General features: G+C 39.5%; 3 protein-coding genes across 4 annotated transcripts; 2 read left to right on the top strand and 1 right to left on the bottom strand.

Annotated features, from left to right (window-relative positions):
- Window positions 1-427: 427 nt before the first annotated feature.
- Window positions 428-1,169, top strand: LOC135583513 (UPF0426 protein At1g28150, chloroplastic). Its single transcript, XM_065163015.1, has 3 exons — window positions 428-588; window positions 665-814; window positions 916-1,169. Exons 1-3 carry the CDS (start codon window positions 550-552, stop codon window positions 1,102-1,104), a joined length of 378 nt encoding a protein of 125 aa, XP_065019087.1. The 5' UTR covers window positions 428-549; the 3' UTR covers window positions 1,105-1,169.
- A 146-nt stretch (window positions 1,170-1,315) lies between these two features.
- On the top strand, window positions 1,316-2,359 carry LOC103994479 (uncharacterized). The gene is made up of 3 exons (XM_009414825.3): window positions 1,316-1,596; window positions 1,672-1,877; window positions 1,956-2,359. The coding sequence occupies exons 1-3, from the start codon at window positions 1,507-1,509 to the stop codon at window positions 2,209-2,211; spliced, it is 552 nt and encodes a 183-aa protein (XP_009413100.2). The 5' UTR covers window positions 1,316-1,506; the 3' UTR covers window positions 2,212-2,359.
- Window positions 2,360-3,400: 1,041 nt separating this feature from the next.
- On the bottom strand, window positions 3,401-5,907 carry LOC135646233 (delta(24)-sterol reductase-like). 2 transcript variants are annotated; one of them, XM_065165566.1, is made up of 3 exons: window positions 5,578-5,907; window positions 4,083-5,336; window positions 3,401-3,993 (listed from the first exon to the last, which is right to left on the bottom strand). In XM_065165566.1, the coding sequence occupies exons 2-3, from the start codon at window positions 5,319-5,321 to the stop codon at window positions 3,541-3,543; spliced, it is 1,692 nt and encodes a 563-aa protein (XP_065021638.1). In that variant the 5' UTR covers window positions 5,322-5,336; window positions 5,578-5,907; the 3' UTR covers window positions 3,401-3,540. The 2 variants fall into 2 exon arrangements, with proteins under 2 accessions (XP_065021638.1, XP_065021639.1); XM_065165567.1 differs by having other exon boundaries at window positions 4,083-5,331; window positions 5,578-5,906.
- Between the last annotated feature and the right edge of the window lie 17,441 nt (window positions 5,908-23,348).

Here is a 23,348-nt window from a genome sequence, read left to right as displayed (position 1 = left end):
CCATATAATTTAGACAAAATCAATTAAGTCTGTAATATTTCATCACCTATATCACCTATAACCCTGCTTACGTTGCGAGGCCTAGTTGCTTTTATACGATGCCCTTCTCCACCTGTCACCTCCACCCTTGCCCCCAACGTGAGATCGCCTCTATTTGATGTCCTTTCCACCCATTATGCCTATTGCATCCATTTTCTCCACCCCTCTACTCCCCATAAATCACGCTCACCTTTGTGTGCTCGTGAGATTAGTGAGAGAGAAGAGATGATATTCATAGAATTAAAAAAAACATAAAGATACTAATATGAAAACAACAGAAATAGGAGCATAGAAAAATAAATGAAAAAGTAATTTTTTTAAAAAAGAAAAATCGTCCTAAAATAAAAACCACAATATTTTTTTTCATAAATATAAAAGCCCAACGGGGGAGATTTTTTGGTGTGTTCCGGAAACGGCAGGTAAAAAACTCTTCCTGCCACACCTGAATTGGGTCGATAGATAAGAGGAGAGAGCAGCAGCAGTAAGATCCATCGAAGTGGCCTGGAAGCGATGGCTCTCCTCCTCAACTCATCCTTGATTCCCGTGAAGGTGAGAGCGCTTAATCTTCAAATTTCATCTGTTCCCCTTTGTGTTTCTATATGAAGTTCGGAATCTCTCTTGGCAGTGGGAGAAGAAGTTCATTTCCAACCCTCTCATCCCATCTTCTTCCTCTTCTGATAACAACAAGAGCAAGCGGAAGTCTGCAGTCGCTGTCAAGCGAATCCAAGCCTGCCTTAACCCATTCGAGGATCCCATCCTCAAAGATGCCCTCAAGGTATTCGACATTTTATTCCCTTTGCCGTTGGTTGGGAAGAAGAAAGGGGGAGTTGGTGTGCAAGGACAAGATTGACCCCTTGGTTGCTCCTTATCTTCCAGGAACCGGTGGCCTTCATGGGCGGGGTGTTTGCTGGCTTTCTGAGGCTCGATCTGAACGAGGACCCGCTCAGGGACTGGATCTCGAAGACGGTCGAAGCTTCCGGAATCGCCGCCGACGGTGAGATCGATGCGGAAGGGGCCGAGGTGGAAGCCGAGGATGATGCTCCTCGGCAGATCGAGATCGAATAAGGTCTCCTGTTTCTTGATTCCATGTTCTTAATGGAGTATTGGTTATATTATTACCTTTCCGTGAACTTATCGATGGTCTAGAAATGAGATCGAACCTATTTCAGTGATAGGGGAAATACTGATACCGCTGCGGTCAGATATTTGTTTGTTGAGAAGACGGGCCGGAGTATAAGATCCGGATCCGTTCCGATAACAGAACCGACTTCTTTATTATTATTTACTATTATTGATTTTTCTGGAATAAATTAAGTGTTTCCATGGCCGTAAATACTCCGTCTTTACACGAAGGACCCCGACGCGTTTGCTTACACGAAAAGTCGCCCCTCTTCCCTTTCCGTTCGCCGCTCTGTTCCTCGCACCGTCTCCTCCCCCGATCCATCGATCTCCTCCTCTTCCTCATCCATGGACTCCAAGGTAGTCATCGCTTTCGTCCTCGTCTTCGACGTTGTCGCCTTCGCCCTCGCCATCGCCGCCGAGCAGCGCAGGAACACGGTGGGACATCCCGACGATCCGATCCCAATCTGCCTCCCGATGCTAACTTCTGAACCCCCAATTACCTTTCCGCAGGCCCAGGTGGTGCCGGACTCCGAGAAGGAGTACACCTACTGCGTCTACGACTCCGACATCGCGACGGGGTTCGGCGTCGGATCCCTTCTCCTCCTTCTGCTGAGCCAGCTCATCATCACGGCCGTCACCAGGTGCTACTGCTGCGGCCCCTCGCTCCGCCGTGGCGGATCCCGCTTTTGCGTCTTCCTCCTCCTTCTCTCTTGCTGGTAATCAACGTTCCCTACTCCTCACGATCGTAATGCTGACGCGGTAAACGCTAATTGCTGGCTCCATCTGCGATCAAGGTTGGCGTTTCTGGTGGCGGAGGCGTGCCTGCTCGCGGGATCGGTGCAGAACGCGCGGCACACGCGGTACCGGGGCTTCTACTTCATGAACGACCCGTCGTGCGAGGTGCTGCGGAAGGGCGTGTTCGCCGCCGGCGCGGCCTTCGTCGTCCTCACCGCGATCCTCTCCGTGTTCTACTACCTCTTGTACGCCAAGGGCCGGGACTCCAGCTACCGCATCGCCGAGTCGGCCATCGGGATGAACTCCTTTAGCTAGAGATTTTTCTTGCTTATTTTCCCCCTTTTTTTTTTCCTAGGAGAAAAAAGAAAACGGCGTGTTTACTACGGGGCTTGGCGTTAGTTGTCGCGTTTGTTGATTTCGTTACTGAATACATATGAGATAGCGATGATAATTTTTATTATTATTCGAAAGATAATTCATCATCAGATTGTCCACTGTTGCCGGGGAAAACGTGATGATTTATAGAGAATTGGGGGGGATAGTGAACAGTCATCGCCGCCAATTGGTGAGGACTTTACTACCAACAATCGCCTTCACATCTTGGATTACAAACTAATGTGCGGAGATCCATTCGAACAAGAAATTAGTTGTCGTGGTATTAGTATTCGAACAACCAAAGATGAGTCAGCATTAACTATAGTAAACTAACGTGAGTTTGTGACTGTTGCAAAATAATGCATTTTCGTAATTATCAAGAATAATCGGTTTGTGACCTGCTTAAAATGAACGGCGTGGATCTGTTTCCACTCGTAACAAACTCGATAGAGAGCCGTCTCTCTCGCGTTGTCATTTGTTGCCGTGGGTTTGGAGAAACAGAGAGCGGTCGAAGAAGGTCGATCCGGTGGAGCAAAATGCCTATCCCCAGTCTCTCTAGTCTCCCTTCTCAAGAACGATCCATTCCCCTTCGCCAGTCCCCTGCAACATTCATCGCCTCCGGATCTTGCAAACGACGCTTCCCCATCAATCTATGGGTTCGAAACCATTCTCCAGGTTCGGTCTGCCTTCCTCCGATGCCTTGCAAATTCTTGATCGTACTATTCTACGGGTTCAGAATGGAATACAATTTTCGATAGGCTGGAATGATTCCTATTCCATTATTCGGCGTAAAAATTTCATTATCCGATCATGGTTGATTTCATTAGAGCATGGCTCAAGAATTCTTGATCCCATCGCATAATTTTCTTTGTTATCGATCGATCGTGTTCGACGATGTTTTTCTTATATGAATTTACTAGTGGGAAACTTTTACGGCTTGAGAGATTTTTTGTCGCTGTGTTCTGTCTCTTTTTGCCGGTAAACAGTGATCCATCTTAAAACCCTGCATTGCACTATGAACGTTGTCATCTACTCCCTTACTACCTAATTATTGTGGATTGCAGGAGCTTCGATTGCTTCAAATGGTAAACTAAGATTTGGCATCACAAGATAACCTCAAGTCCAGAAGAGAGCTCCAACACGATTTACACTACTTGAAAGCATCAAAGAGCACATGAAGATTTGGCAGGCAGATACTGCCCGACTCGAGTTCCATCCATCATGGGAAATCCCAATCTTATTGGCGTGCTGGAGGCGGCTCGCTCGGTTCTAGTTCTCCTTCTCGGCTACGGCGTACTCGGTCTCTGCGATCGCGGCCTCCGCCTCCAGCACCTCCTTCTCGGTCTTCTTCCCCTTCTTGGACTTGTAGTAGACGTCCATGAAAGTCCCGATCGCCTTGTACTTCCTGCGGCAGTGGTGGTACAGCTCTCGATCGAACATCCTCCAGAAGTTGTCCTCGCTGAGCTCCGACACCGAGTACTGCGGTTGGAAACCATGGTTCTGGATCAGCCATTCCTCGAGCCTGTGCACGGCCTCGGCGCCGTCGAACTCCTCACCTCTCAGCACAGGCCCGGGGGCGTAGTAGACGCCGATGTCCGCAAACATCTGCGCGAAGCTGGTGTCTCCCTGTTTCGGATCCAGCTCGAATCCAGGTTCTGGGTATACCATGGTCTTCACCGGGAGCTTGAAGAGGCGATGTGGGCAAAGCCAGATCGGATAGACCTGAATCAAAACCCCAGCATGACATGCGTCACGGTGTGTAGTACTAGCAATTCAAGCAGGGGGAGCAGGAAGTAAAGACGGAAACCTACCTCCATTTCGCGGTGGAGGAACTCCAGGGCGTCGGCGACCTTGTGCATGGGCAGCAGCATGTCCTGTATCACATGCATGTCGTGGTAGTACTTCCTGATCGCCTCCCCCTGAGTAATCTTCATCAGGGAGATCTTGGGAGGCATCATCCACCCCATCAGCCACCGGAACCACCACTGGTCGCCGAACGGCAGGATGAGCTTCATCTCCCAGAACAAGCTCCTGGTGTGCCGGTGGTAGTACTCCCGCGTCGGGATGTACTCCACGAACTCGCCCCTCTTCAACGCCGTCTCGGCGTGCTGATAGAACCACGGTTTGAACCACCACCCCACCCGGTTGATCACGTTCCCCTTCCTCTTCGCTTCTTCCTCGGAAGCGTAGGCCCCGGTCATGAACACCCCCTCCGTGGGCGTAAAGATCAAGGACTCGACGAAATCCGGCATCTTCTTCGGGTCGCCACCTTTGGGTGCAAACGAGTCGGCGTAAGCCTGCGCCAGTTCCCCCAGGCTCCCCCTCACCGGCTTGTAGGTCAGCCTCATGTACTCCTTTACCGGTATGAGCTTGATTTCGGCTGACACCAACAGGCCCAGCGTTCCCTGAGACCAAGGAATGGCGTAGAAGAGGTCGGAGTGCTCGTTGTCCTTGGTGGCTCTGACGACTTTTCCGTCGGCCAGGACGACCTCCAGGGAGACCAGAGTGTCGGAGAAGAGGCCGTATATGTGGGAGCTGCCCTCGATGCCGTAGCCATTGATGAGGCCTCCGACGGTGAGGTCGTTGAGTTCCGAGACCACCGGGAGCGCCAGATTCATGGGAACGGTGATCCGGCTAAGCTGACCCATCGTCACCAGGGGCTCCACCTTGACGACCATTCTTTCCCTGTCGACGTCGAGGACGTTGTTGAATGGGGAAAGGTCGACCTCGAAGTGGCGAGCGCGCTTGTAGTCCACGTGGCGCATGCCGACGACGATGTAGGGCTTCCGAGCCGTGCACACGAGGCCGTCTTTGAAGGGATTCCGCTGCTGGAGGCGTTTCACCACCTTGTGGACGTTCTCCTCGTGCTCCTTCTGCCGCTGCTTGTACGGCTTCTTCTCGGTCTTCCGCTCCTCCAGGTAGGACAGGAAGTAGATGAAGCAGGAGAGGGGCAGGACGACGAAGACGATGATGATCCATCGGAACTGGACCAGATAGTCCACCCAAATCTTCTTCCTTTTGGGGCGGGGAGGTGCTGGCAGAGTAGACATCGCTTCGCTCCTGAGCTAAGAGAAGAAGACGAGAGAGCAACTAAAAGACTGCATCGTAAAACCAGCTCGTAAACAAACGTCAATGCCGTAAGCAGCAACGGTTTCCTCATCGATAGACAACAAGTACCGTTACTCCGCGAAGCATTAATAGGGTACTGATTGGGTCTAAAAGTAGATAAGCAGAAAGCATTTTGTTGAGAGCAATGGATGCAGCAAGCAAGGTTCCGAGAGGAGGAAGTAGGTAGCTCATGGTTACCTCGTAAACAAAACTAGCAGGAGAGCCCAGCGTGACTCGACGGCGAGAGGAAGCCACGGAAGCCTTCCTCCGCTCCGCTTTACTTCAATGCGAGGGAGATTGATGCCAGGAGAAGGCTAGTGCCGTCTTAAATAAATAACACAGGGTACCCTAAAACCGAGGCGATCGAGAGGGAGAAAGAGACGAGGAGGCATCCGCCATTTGGAATCACCGGAACGAAACGTGGACCACGCTCTGGCCATCTCATCACGTTCTCTCTCTCTCTCTCTCTCTCTCTCTCTGTTTCTCGACGGCTCAGGCTACTGTGACGGTGTCTCGATGGTTCTCGGGAAAAGAGAAGCTGCAGAAGATGCCGGAGGGGGTTAGTAGGACACGGTGGAAGTCGACGTGATGGCGGCACCACGTGACGGAGGGGAAAACCAAAACCCGCCCACCGCCCCCGCTCCTCTCTCTTCCTACCAACCCCCGAGTGATCCCCACCTCTCTTCCTACCAACCCCCGAGTGATCCCCTCCTCTCTTCCTACCAACCCCCGAGTGATCTGAAGAGGACATCTACTGCATATTCATGGCAACCCGTCAACAAAGTGACCCTGTCAAGTGGTCGACGATAGATAGTAATATAACGCAGCATAATGGGGCCACCCACGTGGAAGTGGAACCACATCATAATGCAAATTTATTTATCAGTTCTTAATGCCTATATATTCGTACATAAATATTATAATGACACTAGCACATTTTGTATTTAAGCCCCCACAAGTTCCCATGTTTCCTGTTAAATATCATTCGCATGCCCCATCTGCCACCAATTTGACTTGTCCTAATTTGATTCCGTGATTATATTATAATATACCAAATCTTGTCCCCAAATCTTGTCACCAATTTGGTTCCGAAGAATAATCGCAATCTTCTCGCGCCACATCTACCTCTAATTAGTCTTAAATTATGAGCGGATTAGTTTTATATGGACCCAATCGATTCGACTGATTTGACTTCTTCTTGTGCCATAATACATCGAGTTAATTAGATCAAAACGAAGCGGATTTTAATACTCCACTACACTTGTAATCTAAGCTATTTTAAATTCGATTAGGTAAAAATAGGTTGATTATGATAATCTAAGCTAATTTTAATTCTCCCTAACTTTGATGCAAAAGTGTTAAATTATCGTAATTCTTCCCATTAAAGATGAAAGGATTTGATATACGTAAGATTGTTTTTATTAACTAACTATTTTAATTATATGTTTAGAAAAATATAATTCAATTGACATGTAATTCACAATAACTCTACACAAAACTCAAGCAAGACTCAATCAAATTTCTATTAGATTATATAATCATATTTAATTATATAAAATATATTATAAATTTGATTAAGGGTATCGATTAATGGAAAGAAAATCTAATTATGGTAGCATGAGCATCAAATTTGATTGGAGAGACTCACTTAATTATGGTAGCGTATGTATAAGGATTGTTAATAGTGTTTAAGGGTACATTAAGAGCGAGATCAATATTATTTCACTTATTTGTTAGGTACCTAAATTTTATATCAATGCAACCTATATCTCTCCCACCATCGAAAAGCTTTCTAGCATTCTATATTGAATCTCGAATTTTGACGATGAAACCAATTGATAATATTTATAATTTGATATGCATTTTGAATGACGTAAGATGCTTCGATCAGGGAGAGACAATTAAAGTAGGAAAAATCATGTTAGGCAGGAGGAAAACATGTCAGAAGATTGGACGTCGTGCCGAAAGACCGGTCGACATATCGGCATAAGGCTTCGGTCCATGGATTTGGGCATTGGGCAAAAAAGAGCGAATATTGCGCCAAGGATATCAGAGTTGTTGATGTCAACTGGTCGATTGGGCAATAGGCCACAAGAGAGGACGATGCGCCGAAGAATCGAACGAAGCGTCAATTGACCAATGACATGCCAAACAACATGATTCATGCTTAGTAATAATTGTCTAGATCGAAGTATATTTTATGTGTGCAGGATTAACTATGATAGCAAGGCATAAAGCAAAATGAAGTTTCGGAGTCAAGAACGTGATTTCGTTAGGAGTTCGAGAGTTCGTTGGAAGTTCTGCCGGAACTAACCGAGAAGTCCAGGAGCTTGCCAAAGAAGCTCATCGGAACACGCCAAGAAGATCGTTGTGAAGTATAGGAGCTTGCTGGGAGTCCGTTGGAACATTACCGAGAGATCGTCGGAAGTTCGCTGGAAGTTCGCCAGAAGCTCGTAGGAAGAAACCAAGACTAACCAGACTTGATTTGCTTAGAATATGCCTTAAGAATCGTAGTTAGTATTTAATTAGAGTGTGATTTGGGAGGTAATCCTATCAACTCTGTTAAGGGCTAATTGGGCCCGAAGTTAGGCTAGTTTGGGCCGGATTCAAGGACCAACTAGGATGTTGGACCATGTTTGGCAGTGGCATCGCCAGATTGAGGTGGTGGCACCACTTGGGACTCGGTCTCCCAGGAGCTCTGGGCGGTGGTACTGCCCAGTGCAGTGTCAGACTAACACTGGCGGTGGTACCGCCCGTACCTAGGAAACCCAGGTTGAGACATTTTTAGGCTTCAAGTTTAAATCAACTTGAAGCCTATAAATACCCATTTCATCACTGGTTAACGTATACAAGCATAGAGAGTTTTAAAGTGAGAAACGCTATTACAATTACTTAAGAAATCCCCTCCTATAGACCTAAATTTATAATTCTGTTTAGAGAGGAGTGAGTGCTTGCAAAGGTTATCTCCTAAACCTGTGAAAAGGAGAAGAGGGGTGTAAAAGGTGGTTGGTCTTCGCTTATTGAAGGAATACCGATAGTGGATGTCGGTGGCCTCGACGGAAGAGGAATCGGTGGAATAGATGTAGGTCACGACGACCGAACCACTATAACTCGGTTTGCATTTACTTCTTACAATTTACATTTCTTGCAAACTGCCCTTCCCTACTTTACTTGCCTACTACTTTCACTATATATATAAACATGTTTCAAGTTAAGATCTTTACGAAATAGTTTTCGTTGGAATCGATTTTAATCAAAACGAAAGGATTTGAATCGATAATTTTACCACTGCACTAATTCACCCCCCACTCTTAGTGTTGACTCATTCCTAACAGTTGGTATCAGAGCCTCGTAATTTCTCATTTGGTTTAACACCCAAGAGAAATGGCTCTTTTCGATTTTCAAGAGGGTCACTCTCTCATTCATCATCCCTTATTCAATGGGACAGACTACACATATTGAAAAACTGGAATAAGAGTTTTCTTGCTTTCGTTGGATTTGAATTTATGGAATATTGTCGAAAGCGATTTTTGAAGGTCTTCTCTTCCAATGAACCATTGGAATGGTTTGGAGAAGAAGACTTTTTTTTTAAATGCTAGAGCTATGAATGCTCTATTTTACACTTTAGACAAAAAAAAAGAATTCAATCGAATTTTATGTGCGAAATGACTTTCGATATTTGGTACACTCTTGAAATCATACACGAAGACACTACTAGAGTTAAAGATTCTAAAGTCAATCTTTTAATACACAATTTTAAACTATTTTGAATGAAGCCGAGCGAAATCATTATTAACATGTATACCCGTTTTACGAATGTTGTCAATGGTTTAAAAGCTTTTGGTAAAACTTTTTCAAATTTTGAACTTATTAGTAAAGTTTTATGATCACTTTCTAAAAATTAGAATTCGAAAGTAACGGCTATTCAAGAATAAAAAAAATTAATTTTTTTATCAAAGAAGTTATAGGGTCTCTAATAACCTACGAAATGACCAATGTGGCACAAAACGAACTTGAGGACAACCTTCCAAAAAACAGGAAGGATTTCAGACTTAGAATAATTGAAGACCACTCGAGCATAAGCTCAAGTGATGGTGAACTTGAACTCCTCACTATGAAATTTAAAAAGTTCATGAAACAAAAATTAAAGAACAAAAAGAACGCAACTACTCGCTATGAATGTAAGAAGAGAGAAGCACTTTGAAATGAATCAAGCTCATCTGATGACAAGGAGGAAACCGATGAAAAACAAACCAACAAAGGTGAGGCGGCAACGCCTTAATGACTTTCAACGACGAGGTAATCAAAATCCCTTAATTTATTTTGAAATTACTTGATGCATTTCATATGTTGTTTTTAAATTAGTATATAAAATATAAAATAAATAAATAAATAAAAGGGGATCATGCTTTTTTTTTTTCTAGCTAATTTTGAAAATGATTATGAAAATTACATGTTTAATGATGTAATAAAAATATTAAATGTTTTGATACCATAATTGATTATTTTATTTTATGCATAATAATCATGCTTAATAAATTTATATTTCAAAATTATGCATGATGATTTTTGTGATTTTTGCTTATCGGTTTGTACTGTAATGAAAGTTATTTTTTCGGTTTTAAAAATGATGCATGTTTTTTTATTTGACATAAATGAAAAAGGCATGCTTCTATGAAACAAAAAGGGTCTGCATTTTGAAAATAAATGTTTGTTTCATATTTGATGATTTTATATTTTTTAAACTATGTATGATGAGTTGAAGTAGTAATGGTTTGAATGCATGAATCAATAATTTTTTTTGTCATACGAATCATGACTCCATCACTTGATACTCTAAATTTTTTTTTTACGATTCATGAAAAATTGAGACATTATACATAAATCAAGTTCTCGTCTGAATCTATCTATGTTGTCTTCATTGAATTTTTTGAAAAATAATTTTGATGATCATTTTGATTATTTAAAAAGAGAATTATCGAAATGATTCATGAAATTTTGGATTCATGTCTTGATCTTTCATTTGTTTATGAGATGGTTGAAATCTTTGTACCTTCGAATTCTTTCCTTCTCCTTTCAATTTTTAGAAATTATGCATGTTATATATTGAAGATTTGAAACTATGTTTTGGTATCATGCATACCCAAGAAATGTTGATTTGACAAATTGAATGAGTTGAAAATTAATGATGATTTTTTCTCTCGATTATAACTTGTGATATTTCTTATATGAATCATCATCTTGATTTCTTGATATTTGATACCATTATAATGTGAAGTATTTATGATTTGGAATGATGCATGCAATACTTATGATTTTATTATGATGATATGATGTATTGCATATGATGTGAATCATATTTAAAATTGCTTTGACTTGAATTTAACTTGAATTCAAGGTTTATCTTAATTATGGCATATTGCAATAATAATGACACTTTATCTTTCTTATAATTTAAAAATTGATGAATTACACCATTGTATTTTTATTCCCCTCTTTTTGCCAATGACAAAGGGAGAGAAAGAATTACTAGTGTGCACATCTCAAAAGAAAAAAATTTGCTAGCTTGCGCAATTCAAGAAGATGCAAAAACATGTTAGCCTGCTCATCTCAAAAAGAGGAGTAAAGATTGCTAACTTGCTCATTTCAAGAAGCAAAAGTTGCTTTCTTGAACATCTCAAATATTGCTAGCTTATATTTTTTAAAATAATATTAAAAAAAAAAATATGCTAGCTTGCATGATGAAAAGCTTGTTAGAATTGCTAATTTGAACATTGCAAAGGAAGAAAAAATTCCTAGCTTACACTTCTCAAAAGAGAAGAAAGAGTGATGCTATCTTATGAATTTTGTTAAGTTACACATTTCAAGAAAATACAAAAATGATACTATTTTTTATATTTCAAAAACTTGCTAGTTTGAACATCATAAGGAAAAGTAAATATGCTAACTAGCACATATTTAAATTTGCTAGCTTGTATGTTCTAGAACTTGCATATCTCTAAAAACTGATAGTTGCACTTCTCCCTTTTGTTGATGACAAAGGGGGAGAAGTTATGATGATAACCATGCATGCAATGATGTACTTAGATATTTTGATTATGCATGATTTTATGATGGTTGCAATGATGTGATAACTTGGTTATTTCAATACTCATGTTGCATGCAATGTTGAAATACTATGATTTCAAAGTTTCTATCAATATGACATATTGATAGGAGGAGTTTATTTAAACTCTGGGAGTTAAGGTTAACTCCGTCAATCAATTTGTTGTCATCATAAAAAAGGGAGAGATGATTTAATCTTAGATTTTGATGATGAAACCAATTGATAGTATTTATGATTTGATCTGCGTTTTGAGTGACGTAGGATGCTTCGATCAGAGAGAGACAATTAAAGCAGAAAAAATCATGTTGGGCTGGAGAAAATTATGTCAGAAGATTGGACGTCGCGCCGAAGGATCGGTTTGTTGGGTTGATAGCCCATGTTTAACCTATTGTGGGCTTTATAAGTTCACAACCCACACCCCTTCTTAACCTAACCCTATATCAATATAAGGGGGGGTGGAGGCTGCGTTTTAGAGGCAGAAAAAGGCAGCAATGTGGGAGAAGGCTGCAGCCACGGGATTCCAAAGAAAAGAAGGAGAACAAGGCAGAAAAGTAAGAGAAAGAAAGGAAATAAGACAAGGACAACACAGAGAGACTGTTCTCAATCATCTAGCAGTGTTCTAATCTCATGTTAGATCAAATCTACAGTAGACTCTTGTTGTGATTACTTGGGGAGGTTTTAGATATTGTGGGCAGTAACGTGATCCTTGTATCCCAATTATTCTCTTATGATTGTTGCTATGGTTTAGGGCAAGAGATTGAGATTTGTATATTCATTATTCTCATAGTGGATTATCTCTAGTTTGCCCCGTGGTTTTTTACCCTTCACATTGAAGGGGTTTTCCACGTATATCTTGGTGTTTTATTTGATTATGCTTTCATTTAATTCCGCTGCATGTTATGGCCTGCTAGTATTTGTTCATATACAAAGGTTATTCCTGGTTGACTTGAGGCTGAATTTAATTTCAGTTGGAAGGCTTGATGATGAAGACTATGATAGCAGATTTCATAGAGGGCAATGGAAGCTCAGTAAGGGTTCTCTTATTATAGCTAGTGGAAAGAAATGTCATACTTTGTACAGGTTGTAGGTTAAAGCTTGTTGCGAGCAGTTAAATGCTACAGAAAAAGACTTCAGCATGGAGTTGTGGCATAGGCGACTAGGACACATGAGCGAGAAGGGGCTGCAATATCTTTCCAAGAGAGAGATATTACCAGATCTCAGAGGTATACATTTGAACCCTTGTATTGATTGTTTGGCTGGTAAATAACATAGAGTTTCATTTGCTAGTCCTGCTTTATCTAGAAAAATGCATGCCTTAGACCGTGTTTATACATATGTATATTGTCCTTTGAGGACAAAAACTCCTGGTGGATCTATTGATGTTCTTGGTATAAATGGTGCACTTTATTTTGTCACTTTTATAGATGATTTTTCAGGGAAAGTTTGGGCCTATGTTTTGAAGACCAAAGATCATGTGATTAATGTCTTCAAAGAGTTTCATGTCAGGGTTGAAAGGGAGACAAAAAGGTAATTGAAATACATAAGATCAGATAATGGTGGTGCGTATACATGATTGTTTAATGATTATTGCAGGTCACATATAATCCAACATGAGATGACAGTTCTTGGTACACCTCAGCATAATACAATTGTAGAGAGGATGAACCACACAATCGTAGAAAATATCAGATGTATGCTTTCACATGCCAAGCTACCCAAAAGGTTTTGGGATGAGGCTTTGAGGACTGCAGTCGATGTGATCAACTTATCACCATGTACAACCCTAGATGGTGATGTTGCAGAGTATGTATGGTCAGGAAAAGATGTTTCCTATAGGCATTTGAGAGTGTTTCGTTGTCGTGCATTTGCACATGTTCTAGATAATGAGAGGTCCAAATTGGATGGTAAGACTAAAGAATGTATTTTTCTTGGTTACTCACATGATCATTTTGGTTACAGGCTTTGGGATCCAGAAAAGCAGAAGGTGTTTAGAAGTAGAGATGTGGTCTTCTTTGAGGATCAAACCTTTGAGGATTTGAAGAAGAAGGTACCAGCCAAGACTTCTATAGAAGGATTAGCATATTGTGACCCAATTATTCCTCCAGTATATTAGGGTGATGGGGGAGATATATAGGAAGATGGTGTAGAACCTGATGTTGATCTACTTGTAGGACATGTTGAGCAAGAAGAAGTAGGAGAGCAAGTTCCAATAGAACCTCAGTTGAGAAGATCTTCTAGACAACGTCAACCTTCCAAAAGATACTCTACAGATGAGTATGTGATGCTTACTAATGCAGGTGAACCAGAGAGTTACCAGGAAGCAAATGATAACGTAGCAAACATGTTGACAAAGACTTTACCAAAAGAAAGACAAGAGATATGCCGATAGCTGGTCGGCATAACTTCACATTGAGGAGTCATGAGACAACCTCCCTTATGGGCTGAAGGGGCAGGTTGTTGGGCTGATAACCCATGTTCATCCCAATGTGGGCTTTATAAGCCCACAACCCACACCCCCTCTTAACCTAACCCTAGATCAATATAAGGGGGGGTGGAGGCTGCGTTTTAGAGGTAGAAAAAGGTAGCAACGTGGGAGAAGGCTGCAGCCACGAGATTCCAAAGAAAAGAAGGAGAACAAGGTAGAAAAGTAAGAGAAAGAAAGAGAAGAAGACAAGGATAACGCAGAGAGACTATTCTCAATCATCTAGCAGTGTTCTTATCTTAGGTTAGATCAAATCTATAGTAGACTCTTGCTATGATTACTTGGGGAGGTTTTAGATATTATGGGCAGTGACGTGATCCTTGTATCACAGTTATTCTCTTGTGATTGTTGCTAGGGTTTAAGGCAAGAGATTGAGATTTGTATATTCATTATTCTCATAGTGGATTATCTCTAGTTTTCCCCGTGATTTTTTACCCTTCACATTGAAGGAGTTTTCCATGTATATCTTGGTGTTTTATTTGATTGTGCTTCCATTTAATTCCGCTGCATGTTATGGCCTACTAGTATTTGTTCATATACAAAGGTTATTCCTGTTTATATCCCTTTCACAGTTGATATATCAGTAGAAGACTTCAGACCATGGATTCGAGCATCGGGCCAAGAAGAGCAGATATTGCACCAAGGATATCGGAGTTGCGAAGGTCAACTGGTCGATTGGGCAATAGACCACAAGAAAGGACAATGCATCGAAGAATCAAACAAAGCATCGATGGACCAATGACATGCTGGACAACATGATTCATGCTTAGTAATAATTGTCTAGATCGAAGTGTGTTTTATATGTGCATGATTAACTATGATAACAAGGCATAAAATAAAATGAAGTTCCGGAGTCAAGAACGTGATTTCGTTGGGAGTTCGAGAGTTCGTCGGAAGTCTAGACGTTCATCGAAAGTTCTACCGGAACTAACCGAGAAGTCCAGGAGCTTGCAAAAGAAGCTCGTTGGAACACGCCAAGAAGATCGTTGTGAAGTCCAAGAGCTTACCGGGAGTCCGCTGGAGCATTGCCAAGAGATCGTCGGAAGTTCGCCAGAAGAAACCAAGACTAACTAGACTTGATTCGCTTAAAATATGTCTTAAGAATCATAGTTAGTATATAATTAGAGTGTAATTTGGGAGGTAATCTCATAAACTCTGTTAAGGGCCAACTGAGCCCGAAGTTAGGTTGGTTTAGGCCGGATTTAAGGCCCAACGAGGATGCTGGACCCTGTTTGGCGGTGGCACCGCCAGACTAGGGTGGTGGCACCGCCTGAGACTCAATCTCCCAGGAGCTCTGGGCGGTGGTACCGCCTAGTGCAAGGTGTCAAGCGATGGTACCACCCAGTGCAATGTCAGTGTCAAACTGACATTGGCGATGATACCGCCCGTACCCAAGAAACTCAGTATAAGACATTTTTAGGCTCCAAGTTTGAATCAACTTGAAGCCTATAAATACCCCTCTCATCCCTGGTTAACATATATAAGCACAGAGAGTTTTAAAGTGAAAAAATGATATTGTAATCACTTGAGAAATCTCCTCCTCTAGACCTAAGTTTAGAATTCTGTTTAGAGAGGAGTGAGTGCTTGTAAAGGTTGTCTCCTAAACCTGTGAAAAGGAGAAGAGTGATGTAAAAGATGGTTGGTCTTCGCCTATTAAAGGAAGACTGATAGTGGATGCTGGTGGCCTCGACGGAAGAGGAATCGGTGGAGTGGATGTAGATCATGACGACCGAACCATTATAACTCAGTTTGCATTTACTTCTTACAATTTACATTTACTGCAAACAACCTTTCCCTACTTTACTTGCCTACTGCTTTCACTATATATACGAATGTGTTTTAAGTTAAGATATTTACGAAATGGTTTTTGTCAGAAATGATTTTCGTCGGAATGGGGTTTAATCGAAATGAAAGGATTTGAATCGAAATGGGATTGTCGTTCTGCTAGTTTAACGATGCCATTGGGGGAATCGGTTAACACCAAAGCAAAACTAAAAGTACGGAATGTTAGGTTTAGGTCTTGAGATAGATGTTCTTGAAGAGACAAAAAAAAGTACGGATAGTGCTGGCATTCACGAATTTTTATTCAGGGACAAAAAAGTTTATTTTGAAAGGGCCATTTCATATATGCTCTCTGAAGGAATAAATAGAAATCCTACTAAACAAATATAACCATAAGATATAAAATGGAAACTGAAATACGTTATTAGAAACAAAATCCATTAGTGATGGATTTATCATCAGAGAGCAGTAGACCGAAATTATAAAAAAAAAAAAAACTTCTTATAAGAATTTGTTGTATTTCTTATTGATCAAGATTTGATTGACTAATTATGTCAATAAATTATAGCTTGGATTTGAGGCAAGTGGCTTGTCTGCCTGAATGAAAAACCTTAAAATTTTGTTATGCAATTTGGTATGAAGTTTCAATATATTGGATATCAAAACTTTGGATAAGCATGTATGTTGATATATTATTTCAATATGCTTAAATATTATATGTTTTACATATCAGCCATATTTTATTATTCCTGTATATATTACTTGTGGCATGACATGTTCTCATGAACCTATATGTGATTGTTTTATAGTCTTCATTCTCGCATAACTATTTTAAATTATGAATCAGTGTTTTATAAAAATATATAAGTATGTAGCAATTGACGAGAAAGTATATGATTGATTACTAGATGCTTATTTTTATACTACAAATTAAGTTCTTGATAATTCTCTTCCTATAGGTATGTACCTCATTACAGAGTTTAACGGTGGTGAACCTTTGGACCGGCAAAGCATGATGTTTAAGTTCACCAAAATGAAATTAATGTTTGTACTTCGTAGTAGCTTTCATGAGCAATTAAAAAGAAGATTTATCAATAAAAATTGTGAGTGATAATCATCAATACCATTAATTCATGATGTCTTAGGGTGAGTTTTATATCCATTATCAAAAATCTTTCTAGAATGAGTTAGTGTAACAATGAATCGATATAATGACTAAGGGATTTTAAATCATGATAAACCATGATATGATTTATCATGATCTCCTTAAAATTTTAATATTATATTATCATAATCTTAAATTATAAATTTATAATAATATATTATCATGATTCTATCAATAATAAAGAACATGTTTTTCTAAATTATGAAATAATATATATATCATTGAGATAAGATTATCATGATCTTAATTCTATTAATAATAAAGATTAGATCACAAAATGATTTATGAAAATATGAAATAATTTAATAATTATTTTATAATTATTTTTAAATAAAATATATAATTATTATATTTTTATAATTTTTATTTGTGCATATAAATTTATAATCATTATTAATAAAAATTTAGTGAGTTATACTCATTGGTACTGTTAATTCATAACAGTGAGCTTTATATCTATACCAAAAATCTATCTAAAATGAGTTAGTGTAAAAAAGAATCGAGATCATGATTAAGATATTCTAAATCATGATCAATGTATTCTAAATCATGATATGATTTATCACGATCTCCTTAATATTTAAATATTATATTACCATTATCTTAAATTATAAAATTTATAATAATAATTAATAATGATTCTATCAATAATGAAATAACATGTTTTTCTAAATTATAAAATAATATAGATATCATTGATATAAGATTATCACGATCTCAAAGATATTTTAAGAATATATAATTATAATTTTAAATTATAAAATATTATCTTGATTTTATCAATAATAAAGATTAGATCTCAAAATGATTTTCGAAATTATTAAATAATTTAATAAATATTTTTATAATTATTTTTAAAATAAAACATATAATTATTATATTTTTAAAATGTTTATTTATGCATATAAATTTATAATCATTATCAATAAAAAAATAATGAATCATATACCGTTAATTCATGATATCATAGGATAAGTTTTATATCAATAACAGTTAGTGTAATAAAAAATCGAGATTAGGGATTCTAAATCATGATAAACTATGATATGATTTATCACTATATCCTTAATATTTTAATATTATATTATTATTATCTTAAATTATAAAATTTATAATAATATATTATTATGATTTTATCAATAATAAAAAATATGTTTTTCTAAATTATAAATTAATATCGATATTATTGAGATAAGATTATCACAATCTCAAATAAGTCATGGAAGACATTTAATAATTCATCGAAAGATAAATCTATATCTAATAAATTTGTTACCTACTCTCCGATGGCCATTAAGGCATAATGAGCAACTTGCTCGGTGTTGGACTCCTCTTCTTCGGACGCGCTCGAATCATCCCATGTTGCTTTGAGCGTCTTCTTCTTTGTTGTTCTCTTTTTGGCTTGGGGACAATCACTCTTGTAGTGTCCCGACTTTTTGCACTCATAGCAAATAACTTGGTCCTTCTTGGGTTCAAGTTTATTTTTAGTGTCATTCTTAATCTTGTTTCTTTTAATGAATTTTTTAAATTTTCTTGTTAGAAGGGCCAAGTCATCGTCACAGTCCTCATCACTTGAGTTTTCTTTCGTGGTCTTCCAAAGTTCTAAGTGCCATATCCTTCCTGTTCTTTGGAAGGATGTCTTATTGCTCTTCATGAGCTTTGCAAGTCATCTCGTAGGTCATTAATGACCCAATTAGTTCTTCAAGAGGGAAGTTGTTTAGATCTTTCGCCTCTTGAATAGCAGTGACTTTAGGATCCCAACTCTTAGGAAGGGATCTTAGAATCTTATTTACGAGCTCAAAATCTGAAAAACTTTTTTCGAGTCCTTTTAGACCGTTGATGACATTCGTGAAACGGGTAAACATGTCGCCAATAGTCTCACTCGGTTTCATCCGAAAAAGTTCGAAAGAGTGTAACAAAAGATTGATTTTTGACTCTTTCACTCTACTTGTGCCTTCATGAGTCACTTCGAGTGTGTGCCAAATATCAAATGCGGTTTCACAAATCGAAACACGATTAAACTCATTTTTATCAAGTGCACAAAATAAGGCATTCATAGCCTTTGCATTAAGAGCGAAAGCCTTCTTCTCCAAATCATTCCAATCGATCATTGGAAGAGAAGACTTCGAAAAATCATTCTCGACAAGATTCCAAAGTTCAAAGTCCATAGAAATAAGAAAGATCCTCATTCGGGTCTTCCAATAGGTGTAGTCCGTCCCATTAAACATGGGTGGACATGTAATAGAATGGCCGGCGTAAGCCATCTCTCTTGGATTTTAATCCGTTTGAGAGTTAACCGAGCTCTGATACCAATTGTTAGGATCAAGAGCACTAAGAGGGGGGGGGGGGGGTGAATTAGTGCAGCAGAAATTTTTCAGCGATTAAAACGAAAGCTGCGTTCGTTCGATAAAAACGATTTCGATGTGAAAGCCGATTCTAAGATTACTTTAACTTGAGATTAAGCGAGATAACGTTAAAGTAGATCTATGAAGGTAGTTTGCAGTTTATGATGGAAAGCAGAATACAAGCGCAAATTGAAATGCGACGTTCGTACGATAAAAACCGATTTACGTCTAAACGCAGATTTAGAAAGTTCTGAACTTCGAAACTTATTCGTAAGATCGCAGAAGGCAGTAAACAATTATGATTGAAATCAAAACATAAACGTAAACTGAAATATGATGATCGTACGAAAAAAGCCGATTTACGTCTAAACGTAGATTCGAAAAGTTCTGAACTTAGAAACTCGTTCGTAAAATGGCAGAAAGCAGTAAGCTATTGAGAAGTTTGCAGTGAAGGTAAAATGCTCAAAGGAAATGCAAACCGAGATTTAGAGTGGTTCGGTCAATCTTGACCTACTCCACTTTTGGCTTCCTCCACCGACGAGGTCACCGACGTCAACTAGAGGCCTTCCTTCAATAGGCGAAGGCCAACCACCCTTTTACAGATTCACTCCTTTTGATGGGCTTAGGAGACAACCCTTACAGAAGTTTTCTCTCCTCTCTTTACAACTCAAACTTTGAAGAACAGAAGGAGAACTTTTGGTCTTTACAACAGTTTTAAGCTCTAAGAATCACATAAAGATATCAAGATTTTGAGTGTAAGTTGCTACCTTTCAGTGCTGAATGGGTGGGGTATTTATAGGCCCCAACCCAGTTCAAATTTGGAGCTCAAAACTGTCAATTCCCGGAATTCCGGGATCAGGCGGTTGCACCTCCTGACTGGGGCGGTTGCACCGCCTGGCAAAGCTCGAAGACTGAGCCTCTGGGCGGTGCCACCTCTGTCAGGGGCGGTTGCACCTCTCTGCCAGAGCTCGAAGACCGAGCTCAGGCGGTTGCACCTCCTGACTGGGGCGGTTGCACCACCTGGCAGAGCTCGAAACTTGAGCTCAGGCGGTGCCACCTCTTGTCAGGAGAGGTTGCACCGCCCAGTCTCGCTCGGAGACTGAGCCCAGGCGGTTGCACCTCCTGGCTGGGGCGGTTGCACCACCCAGTCTCCCTGTGAGACTTAGCCCAGGCGGTGCTACCTCCTGGCTTGGGCGGTTGCACCTCCCACAACAACCAGGGTCCGAATGGGTTGATCCATTCGGCCCAATTTGGGTTTTTCAGGGGCCCAATTGCCCCAAGATTAAGCTAATGGGATCACCTCCCATTTTCAACTTAATCATTAGTGCTAACTACGATAAATCCTAAGACAATTTCTGCAGCTTGCTCCGGTGCGTCAATCGCTTCTTCCGGCGAGTTTCCGGCGAACTTCCGTCGATCATCCGATGAACCCTCGGTGATGCTCCTGTAGACTTCCGGCAAACTCCTGGACTTGCGACGATCCACTTGGCAAGTTCCGACGAGCTTCTTTGGCAAGCTTCTGGACTTCTCGGATTTGTTCCCGCAGAACCTCCGACGACTGTCCGAACTTCCGTCGAGCTCTCGAACTCCCAACATGATCATTGTCATGACTCCGGCGTAACTCCTGCTGCATGTCTTACTTTCATCGTAGTTAATCCTGCACACTTATCTCAACACATAGATTAGACAACAAATGACAATTGACTTCGTCATCAAAATCCGAGATTCAACAATCTCCCCCTTTTTGATGATGACAATCAATTGATAATGGATTTAACCTTAACTCCTCCTGTCTATATGCCATACTTGAGATAAGTCATTCTTGAATTTAAAACCTTATAAATTCAAGAGACATATTCCCATCATGATTCCTATCATGATGTATCTCTTTGAAGATGATGTCAAGGCTTGACATTCATTTTCAAATTTTACATTACAAGTTTGAATGATGGTAATAGTAACAATTCATCATATTGTAAGATATCAACATGTAAAGCTGTGAAGTAAGATTTTGATATCATTACATGATGCACACATTTCTTATATTTTAGCAAGTGTTGCATTTCTATATATGACATCTTTTCATATATCTCTTGATGATGCAGGCATGGCATAATCATAGCATCAGTGTTTATAGCATCAAATCAATTCATATATTTCTCCCCCTTTGTCATCAACAAAAAGCATGGTAGATGTGATACCAGGAGAACAATATAAGCAAGTTATCAAGCATATAAAGGAAGACATGATAAGTATAATGCTTTGAATACTTCTTCTCCTTGTATGTTATAATTCTTTGTGCATGAAGGAGGAAAGTCATTTTATCAAATCCATTTCGAAAAATATTTTTCATAAGAGCGTGTTTGATTTTTATCATTCCAACTGTTAAGCGAGTCCGAAAATGAGATGAATTCTTTCATGCATTCGGACCAGATTATGCTACAAAAACATTTCAACACATGGCAATCAAGTGATTTGATCATTCAATAAAGTTCGAAAAGTAATTTTAACTAGTTTAAGTATTCGGACACATCAACATTCCTAATTCTCTTCTTATAAAATCAAATTGTTCTTTACTTAGAGGTTTTGTAAAAATATCGGCTAGTTGATGTTTAGTATTAATGATAATGACTTATCAACTGCATCATTTTTTCAAACTATATTTATCAAAGCACAAGGTTTTCAAAACTTTTAGTTTCAATATAAAATCCGAGATAACCATTTAGTTTATATTTACCACAAGGCACAGGGCATATATTCACCACGATAGATGTTTACAACTCTACATATGCTCAAAATATATCAGGTAACCATATCAAGGATCAAGTCAAAGCACATCATGGTGAGTAATATAAGGAGTTTACAATAACAACAGATGATTGTGTTCATACAAGCTCATTCATGAGGTGGAAAATTAAAGTGCCTAAACAAGGAGTCAAATTGACGATGAATTTGCTGCAGCTCAGATAGGATTTGATCTTGTCGTTGTTCAAGCCGTTCTTGTCTTTGTTCGAATCGATCCATCCGAATCCCAATATCTTCGACAGATGATGTATGAGTTTGCTCAGATGGATGTGTTTCCTCAAAGGGACAGATCGGAGGAGATTGGGTACCCCTAAATACTGGTGTTTCCGGTTCTGGTTCAGGTTGAGGAGGATCAGTTCTTCTTGGCATTCTAACCCAGTTACCGTTTCTATAAAAACATCTTAATCGGTGAAGTAGATTTTTATTAATTATGCTAAATCTATATACTTTTATTACTTCTTCTTCCGGTGGTATTAGAATATCGTAGGCTTTCATTATTCTAGTTATTATACCACCATATGGGAGCATCATGTCTTTCTTAGATAGTTCTAACATGTTTTGTTGGATAAGATAACCAAGACAGATGTCATGTCCTTTCATGATCAAATACATAGTTCCTAATTCTAATTGGCTTACTTCATCATGATGGTATTGTTTAGGGAGAATGATGCTAGTTAGGATATGATGAAGTACCTTAGTGTTTAGAGGCAGTAGATGTTCACAACTTTTAGGAACAAATGCTAAATTGGGATTGGCAAAAATTGTTCCTAGGGCTTCAACGTATGTTGTTCCAATAGTTTCATCATCCCATGATCCTCTAAAGTAAAGTCCTCTACTTTTCATGGGAATGCCTATCATGTCGCAAATGAATCTATCCATAATTGAGATGTGTTGTCCTAAAAGATAGGTGGACATTCTTTCTTCTTCATCTACTTGTATGTTGTTGTAAAACAATCTAACAAGTCTTGGATAGATGGGTTTGTTAATTTGCAAAATTGGAAGTAGATCTAAGTTTGCAAACCATTGGATTGTTTCTAAGTCTCTTAGTTTATTTAAGTCTACGTATTTTCCCTTATTGACACTCCTAAGTTCGAAAGAGGAAAATTTTTCATCATGGTATTTTGAATCGAAAAGGGTGAGATCAAAATCTTCTACTAATCTCCTCTTTCCTTTGTCCCTTGAGGATCTTCTAGATCCCATAACTACTGCTGTTTAGAACAATAGTGATGAGCAAGAGTAAATGAATAAAAAAACAGAGTTTAAGGGCTTCTTAGAGAGTACCTT

The sequence above is a fragment of the Musa acuminata genome, chromosome BXJ3-8, assembly GCF_036884655.1.
Source record: "Musa acuminata AAA Group cultivar baxijiao chromosome BXJ3-8, Cavendish_Baxijiao_AAA, whole genome shotgun sequence".
NCBI classification, from domain to species: Eukaryota; Viridiplantae; Streptophyta; class Magnoliopsida; order Zingiberales; family Musaceae; genus Musa; species Musa acuminata.
The sequence above is the reverse complement of the archived record's forward strand: the minus strand, read 5'-3'. Positions and strand labels throughout refer to the sequence as shown.